The sequence below is a fragment of the Enhydra lutris genome, unplaced genomic scaffold (assembly GCF_002288905.1).
Source record: "Enhydra lutris kenyoni isolate GAN:26980312 unplaced genomic scaffold, ASM228890v2 scaffoldscaffold9, whole genome shotgun sequence".
Lineage (NCBI taxonomy): Eukaryota > Metazoa > Chordata > Mammalia > Carnivora > Mustelidae > Enhydra > Enhydra lutris.
In genome coordinates this window covers 1,145,229-1,153,641 of record NW_019154093.1, presented here as the reverse complement: position 1 = coordinate 1,153,641, position 8,413 = coordinate 1,145,229, and the positions used below count along the sequence as shown (strand labels likewise).

The window sequence follows — 8,413 nt, the reverse complement described above, 5'->3', positions numbered from 1 at the left end:
TGTGGGGCTCGATCCCAGGACTCTGAGATCATGACCTGAGCTGAAGGCAGAGGCTTTAACCCACTGAGCCACCCAGGCACCCCTCAGTGTTACTTTCAAGACTGACAACAGATATTATTAGCAGAAATCTTCAGGATTTTTATTTTCAAAGAAATATTGGAGGAGGGACACCTGGGTGGCTCAGTTGGTTAAACATCTGCCTTTGGCTCAGGTCATGTTCCCGGCGTTCTGGGACTGAGTCCCACATCGGGCTCCTTGCCCAGCAGGGAACCTGCTTCTCCCTCTGCCCCTCCCCATGCTTGTGCTCTCCCTCTCTTGCTCTCTCTGACAAATAAACAAAATCTTAAAAAAAAAAAATATTGGAGGAGAGCTATATATAAAATTCTTCTAGACCCAAACATGAATCATTCATTCACCCAGTAGTTACTGTACATGAGGCACAAAGTATAACTAGAAAACCACTAATATTCAATTTGATTTAAGTAAGTGCTGTGCTTGGAGCAAAACATTTATAAAACAGGTGTTTCCAGGGGTTTAGGGGAGTATGATAAAGTATGTAACTCCTTTTGAGTAGACTTATTCCCTAAATAATCTTGTGTAAGTATAATTTTTTACATACTTAGAGTGCAACACACTTTTATTTGTGGCTGGGGCGTCCTTGTAGCTATGGTGATTACTGACATAGTCGAATAATCAGAATCTCTGCCTTGTTGGAACTTCTGGTGACACTCTCACAGGGATGATCATACCCACTGGCAGCGGGACACAGGGCTGTGGTGTGGACATAACCCATGTCTATATCTGGATCTCTGTGCCTTTATCCCGGGCTCTGGGATTGCATTACGACCTTGAATGTTATCAGCCACCCTATGAGGTGGTTATTACAGTTGTGAACTGCCGTGTAAAAGCTGAAGAAACCAAGACCCAGCATCCTCCAGCTCCACAGCAGAAGCAGCAGAGCTGGGACTCGGCCCTTAACTCCCGAATACTAGGAATGCCTTTCTGCTCCTCCTCTTCCTTTGGGTTTGAGAGGGGTGACTTTAAACATAGGAGTAAGACAACTGAAGGGGAGGGGGATGCCTGGGTGACTCAGATGGTTAAGCATCTGCCTTCTGCTCAGGTCATGATCCCCGGGTCCTGGGATCGAGTCCCGAGATGGGCTCTCTGCTCAATGGGGAGCCTGCTTCTCCCTCTCCCTCTGCTGCTCCCCCTGCGTGTGCTCTTTCGCTCTCTCTCTCACATAAATAAATAAAATCTTGGGCGCCTGGGTGGCTCAGTGGGTTAAGCCACTGCCTTCGGCTCAGGTCATGATCTCAGGGTCCTGGGATCGAGTCCCACATTGGGCTCTCTGCTCAGCAGGGAGCCTGCTTCCCTCTCTCTCTCTCTCTCTGCCTGCCGTCTACTTGTGATCTCTCTCTGTCAAATAAATAAATAAAAATCTTTAAAAAAAAAATCTTAAAAAAAAAAAAACAACAACTGAAGGGGCACCTACCTGGCTGGCTCAATCAGTGGAGTGTGTGACTTGACCTTGGCATCATGAGTTTGAGCCCCACGTTGGACATGGGGCCTGCTTTAAAAAAAAAAAAAAAAGAAAAGACAACTGAAGAAACAGGAGTTTCCTCTTCTGTGGAGCTGCATGGAAACCTGAGGGCTCAGCGCTCACAGCCTGGAGTCAGTTATTCCTTTGTCTTCGCACAAAGGTCGAATGGTGTCATTTAAAACCTTGGAGGCACCACATGGGATCCCCCATTTGTATTCCATAGAACCTGTCTGCAGGGCTGCTGTTCATTACTACGTTTGATCGCTCAGATGAGTCCTCCTTGACCCTTGTCTAAGGGTCACACTGCACCCCGATGCTGCCTTCCCTGTCCCCTGATCTCTGTGCTGGCCTCTTCCTTGCAGAACGCCAGTGGAACATGTGGATCCCAGGATTTGGCTCTGAAGAAATCCGACCCTACAAAAAGGCTTGTACCACAGAGGCCCACAAACAGGTGAGGAGCCGTCAGAACCCCAGGGCAGCCATAGCCCATCCCTTGAACTGTGTCTCTGAGGGAGTGCACATGGCTACGGTCCCTGCACTTGTCACTTCCTCCACACAGGTAGCTCTGCTCCCTGGACCAAAGATCAGAGAGGGCAAGAGGCAGCAGGACTCCACGGGAGAACAGTCATTTACTTCTGTGGTTCTCTGCTGTTCCCACATGGGGTCTCAGCTTTTTCTCTCAACGCTGATGGGTGTCACTTAAAGCTGTTGATTGTAACTTCTTCTAATATGGGTAGAACTCGTCCCCTCCACTTCGCCCTGATGAAATCTCTGCGTTGTGGCTGATTGAAAGAGAGATAGGCCATACTTGTGCTGGAAGGTAGCACCCAGGCTGCTGTGCCAGGCCTTCTGGCCTCTGTCCAGGCTTGTCCTTAGTTCTCTATCCCTGTGACTGACTGCAGACCTGAGGGGTCAGTACGAGAAACTAACCCCACTTATACTGTGCAACAAGTTGGCCCTGTCATTGGTCTAATAACAATGATGACTTCCTTTTGACAAAGTCTTAATTTAACTGGTGGCTTCGATTTGAAAAGTGAGCTTTTTTCAAGCTTGATGGGCACATTGTGTGGTTTTGGCTGAGTGTCCCTTGCTTGTCCATAGCCTGGGATCTCTAGAGTATATGTGTTTACAGACCTCATAAAGGAAGCTCTTACAGGGAAGTCACCAGTAGTCTGAATCAAAGGACCATAGATAGTATTCTTCAGAAGGGAGTCCCTCGAGACAATGGTCATTCTGGCTCTGTTTCCTAATTAATCCACTTTCCAGCTTTATCTCTCTCTCTCTCAGCAAGTATCATAATATTAGGACAATCTCTTAGTCAAAAGAGTAAGCAGAGGGGCGCCTGGGTGGCTCAGTGGGTTAAGCCTCTGCTTTCAGCTCAGGTCATGATCTCAGGGTCCTGGGATCAAGCCCCGCATGGGGCTCTCTGCTCAGCAGGGAGCTGCTTCCCCCCAACCCTCTGCCTACCTCTCTGCCTACTTGTGATCTCTGTCTGTTGAATAAATAAATAAAATCTTAAAAAGAAAAGAGTAAGCAAAGCAGATCAGTAATTCGGCCAGTGGCTGGTAATAGTAAAATTTGAAACGCATGACCTGAATGTTTCCCTGATGGGTTGTGGTGGAAATTGTTAGTGTCCGTTTGCTTCATTGTAGGTCGTCATGTGTGAAATGTCAGCTCCCTTTTATGTGTGGCCACAGGCTTGACACAGTCCCCTTCCCTATTTTCTTCATCCTCACATTAGGCTGGGGGAGTCTGGAAAACACAGGCTTTGATGGCTTGTCCCCTAAGTCCGCAAAAGGCAAGAACTGTCATCTTCTGTTTTTAACTTTTTTGCCATTCTGCTGACCTACAGCAGTTTGGGTCTTTTGGTCAATGAAATGGGTCCCCTGGGCTATCTAAACATCTCCTGGGGCCCTAAAGACTGCTGTCAGGCTCAAAGGAGCCTGCTGAGCTGCCCTGTGTGGATAGGTTCCCAGGGCTCCAGCCTGTGGTATAGACTGTGCCCCACGTGGGTGACGGGGAAAGTTCCTGACTCTAAGCTGTGTAATTGGTTATTTCACTCTTCTTTCAGAGAATGGCATTGATCCGGAAAACAACCAAGAAATAACACATGGGAAGGTCAGGGAATGGACAACAATGTATTTGGAGATACTTGAGCTGAGACCTCAGCCATCTCATCTTTGGATTTTTTTTTTAATGCTTTACAGAGAAGCATATATTTTTTATTAACAGCGCAGCAATATCTATAATGACTGAGAGGATCTGCCAAAAGAATAAAGCCTCCTCCCCCAACTTCCGGTCCCTTTTCCCTGCCGTCTCAAAGAGGAACGATGTATCTTCCAGAGAAGATTTTATTTGTGGTTTATTATATAAGTGATTGAATATGGGACAAAGCATTATGGTCTTGTTTGGTGAGACAGTATTAGCAGGATTTGTAGAGGTTTGTGTTTCCTTCTCCCTTCCCCCTCTCCCTGTACTTTGTAATGTCAGTGTTTATATGAATATGACTTTCATTTGCTTTTCCAGAATAAAGAAGTTATTAATCGAGAGACACAGGGTACATGGCTTACAGCCTTTGAAAGGCCAGAGGCAGTTAAAAGGACAAGGAAGGCTGGATGTAGCTCTCTGTCAGCAGGTGGCAGCACCATTAGCCATTTCTTTACGGAGGAAAAAACCCAGGAATTTTTCTATTATTTTACTCCAAGGAAGGCCATACCATCAGTAGGAGCTTGAGTCCAGTTTCTCTGCCATAAGAATGGGGCAGAGTGACCTTCTCTCGTGAACCCCAAACTGAAGAGGCATCTGGTTTTGGCAAAGCCTTTTCTGACCCTCCCTTCTGAAACTCCTGGAGTTCATCCTTGGCCCTAAGAAAGGATGGCAGTAACCTGGGGAAAGGCCCATCTGTGCAGGTGCCTTGTCTCTTCTTAGTTGTTGATATCCCTGATCCCAGTATCTGCACCATCATGCAGAGGAAACCAGGCCCCTAAGACCTCAGGGTCAAGACCTTCAGTGGCACCTAGCTTCATCCCATCCTGAGCCCAGCATAGCCCTTTTGGGTTGTGAGGGTTCCTTGGTCTTCAGAGGGCGTGGCTGTTCATCCAGGGGTCACTGGTATGGGCACCTCCTCCTTGCCCTGCTTTCACTCCCTCCCACTTGGAATTTGAGCCCAGAACCCCTCTCTTCACACCTCGTAGATCTCTTGAGGCTGTGCTGTTGTTCCTGTTGCTCTTGGCCAAGGTCTCAGGATAGTGGGCACCGAGAGAGGCAGCGAGCTTCCCCCCTTCCTCTGGCATCACTGTTATTCAGGCACCAGGTCTCTCTTGTGGCCTACCACCAGGAAGAGGATGTTGAAAGGTTTCACTTTTTCCAGAACCTCCCACTGCCACTGGGTGACACTCTCAAAGGATGTTCTGTTGGTGATACCAAACGGCAAAAGGCCTCCTGCCGACTTCCGATAGTAGGAGCGCGTCACTGACCTTGACAGCCAAGAAGGAATCCAGAATTAGTTTTGGTTCCTCCACTGAGGACAAAAGGGGACAAAGGAATCCGGGCAGTGTAATGGAAAGAGCTGGGGGAGAGCCCAAGGTTCTCAATTCTTGATCCACTGTGTGACAGGTAAGTGGCTTCACCTGTCTTGAGTCTTGTCCCACCTGTCTGGGGAGGGGCTGTTCATTCAGCAAGTATTTATGAGCTGGGCCTGGGCTGGGGCCTGGGCTGGGCGGTGGGCTGCACTGATGACTACGAACACAGGGAGCGCTCCTCTGATAAGGTGAGTGAAAAACAGCCTCAGTGCCTCAGGCGCCTGGGTGGCTCAGTCAGTTAAGCCTCTAACTCTTGATTTCACTTCGGATAGTGATCTCAGGGTCCTGGGATTGGCCCTAAGGGGCTCTGCGCTTAGTGTGAATTCAGCTTGAGCTTTTCTTTCCCTCTGCCTTTCCCCCTGCTGGCCTGTGCTGTCTCTCGTGTGCTCGCTCGCTCGCTCGCTCTCTCTCTCTCTCAGAATAAATGGATACATCTTTAAAAAACAAACAGACAAAAAACCTGCCTCTGTGCCAAGGGCTGCAAAGGAGAGAGAGGCTTGCAGGGTGGTCTCACCAGTGGAGCTGAGGGACTCGGGTGAAGGGGTGGAGATCTCTGAGGGAGAGAGACCTGCACGGAAGCCAGCGCAGGGCAGTGCTGTCAGGCCAGGTTGTGCAGGGCCTCGCAGGCCCCAGCAATGCAGGCTTTACCCAGAAGGTAACAGGAGCCATTTTAGATTTGCGTGGGGGGAAGGTCACTCTGGCCAGGCAGTGGAGTACACAAAGCCAGGAGGGGAAGGGAGAGGACAAGTGTGGAAGCAGAGAGATCCATTAGAAGGCCGCCGCCTGATTGAAGCGGTGGTAAGTGCAGGACGGGGTGAGTCTGTAAGACAGTGGGCGCTCACAAGCTTTGGCGACTGTGTGTAGGGGTACGGGACTGGGGCACCACTTAGTGATCTGAAGGGCTTGTCTGACTTGGTGTGCCCACCCCTGGGGCAGCTTGGCCCCACCCTGGGCACGAGGCCCTCTTCCTCCTTGGATGAGTAACTGTGCCCACTCGATTCCCAGGTCCTGGCCTGGTGCAGAGGGTTGGGCAACAGGGCCAGCAGATTCTGGATTCGTGTGTCCGGCATCCTTGCAGAGGGGCGGTGGAGAGTGCTTCCCGTGGTGCTCCATTAAGCACCTCCCATGGATGAGCGCTTTGTGTTTCCCCAACAAGTCTGAAGAAGGAAGAATGTGCGAGGTCTGTGTAGTGCACTTGAATTGTATCTTATCTAATCCTGGTTCCCAGGAGGAAATGGAGACTTAAACAGTTTAAGGAACTCAAGGTCACACAGCTTGTGTCAAGGTCATCTGACTCGAGCCTGCGCTCTTAACCGGTCCTATCCCCCTAAACCTAGGGAGACAAGATGGGGGTGACCAAGAACAGCATATGCAAAGGCCCAGAGGTGTAAAGAAGTCTGCGGCAACGTGGCTCAAGCACAAGGTGTAACACTGGGAGAGGATGGCCTGAGGTGAACAGAAAGTGAGCGCGGGAGGAGGATAAATGACAGGCATAGTGGCAAGGGCCAGCACCCAGGCTTCAGAGGCTGTTCGGCGTGTGTGTGTGTGTGTGTGTGTGTGTCTGTCTGTCTGTCTTGCAGGAGTGGGAGGGTGTAGTGTAGACAGCCCACAGGTGGGCCTTGGGCTTCCCATCCCTTTTCAGCCTGACCAATACCTCCCCCCACCTTTTTTTTTTTTTTTTTTTAAGATTTATTTATTTGAGATTGAGAGAGAGAGTGGGGGCAGGGGACAGAGGGAGAGAGAGAAAGAAACTCAAGCAGACTCTCTGCTGACCGCAGAGCGCAACACAAGGCTTGATCTCACAACCCTGATATCATGACCTGGGCCAAAACCAAGAGTCAGATGCTCAATCAACAGAGTCACCCAGGTGCGCCTGAGTAATACCTGTCTTAATTGTTGGACATTTTAGGGCTAACAGAAAGACTGCATCTGTTAAGAGGATCTGGTGCTAAAAACAGGCATATAAACAAAAAATTTGAAAACTGCAGGTGCTAGGAACCAGGGAGTTTTAGGTGGAGGACTGGTGTGATTGTATTTACATGTTACAAGCCTTGCACGGGCTACTGGCCTGGAGAATGGAGTTGGAAACGGGGGAGGGGGTCCAGCCAAGAACTTGCTGCAGTTAGTTCAGACTAAAAGTAAAGGCATATGGCATGCGAGGTTTCCCTGAGAAAGCATTAACCAAAAGACAGAGGTAGAGGGTGGTTGCAACAACACGGTTGAGTTTTGAGGGCACAGAGGGGGCCATCTGGGACCGGAAAGCCATCCTGAAAAGTCCCCTGTGCCTGCATGAGGGGAAGCGGGGAGGAGGAGGCCAGACATGGACTGAAGCCTCACAGTTATCTGTAGTTAGAAAAGAAAAACTCCCAGCATCATTCAGTGCAGCCCCGTAACTTACAGGTAAGAACATTAAGGTCTGAAGAGGTCGTTATGACCTGAGGTCCCTGGGCAGGTCGGGACTCAGACCTGTGGTCTTGGTCCATTGTCCATCCTTCTCATGGCCTCGAAGAGCTACAGTCTTGGCCTGGGGTAGGGGGGAGCGCAAAATGATGTAGACAACAGAGCCTGAAATCTCCAGGTTCCCTGAAGGCTCGGAGAAGGAATTGAGTTGGGCCAAGCCTTGAAGGACAGAGTTTTGACAGAGATGGAGGAAGGACATTCCAGACGGGGGACCGACACATGAAAGACCCAAAGGGAGCTTGTTAGCAGAAGGAACTTAACACTGGGCACTTAACAGTGTCCTATTTAATCCTCTAACAAAACTGGGGGGTAGGAATTGTTCTCATTTTACCATGAAGACTGAGGCTCAGAGGTAGAGGACAGGGGCTGGGCTCCTACCCAGACGTCTTAAGTTCCAGACTGTGTGGGGAGGGCAGGATGGGTCTTCCCTCTTAACCCACTAAATTTCAGAGGCTCCCAGAATGGGCAAGGTCTTCAGAAAGGCTCCCATGGGTGGCAGATTGGCTGTGTGCCTTCAAAAGGCGTGGATTCAGGCCTGGAAGCCCGACGTTGCCAAAGCTGCTGTGGCTGGAAGGTTTAGCTGGGGCGCTGCTTGGGAGGGGGAGTTTTGCTTGCTCAGACTAGTCTAGTGATAGACATGAAGGGACTATTCTGGAACTTCACTCCTAGTACGGAAGCAGAAACCAGTTCACGTCTCCAGAAGTGGGTAATGATTTTTAAGAACTCTTTCACAGAATCTGGGGTCCTTGCGATCTCCCCAGTGTTTACTTTGGTAGTCTCGTCATGACAGTGATGAATAAAACCTCAGGGGAAAAGGGGGACTTCCATTTGG

The 8,413-nt window shown here is 49.7% G+C and overlaps 1 protein-coding gene across 2 annotated transcripts in view; it reads left to right on the top strand.

Annotated features, from left to right (window-relative positions):
• The window catches only part of LOC111143297 (TATA-box binding protein associated factor 12), a 37,090-nt gene extending 33,001 nt beyond the window's left edge, over positions 1–4,089 (top strand). For both annotated transcript variants that reach the window (XM_022496945.1, XM_022496944.1), the window contains exons 5-6: positions 1,903–1,991; positions 3,612–4,089. In XM_022496945.1, the coding sequence (XP_022352653.1) occupies positions 1,903–1,991; positions 3,612–3,647 (125 nt within the window). In that variant the 3' untranslated portion in view covers positions 3,648–4,089. The remainder of the gene's footprint in view (positions 1–1,902; positions 1,992–3,611) is intronic.
• Positions 4,090–8,413: the final 4,324 nt, after the last annotated feature.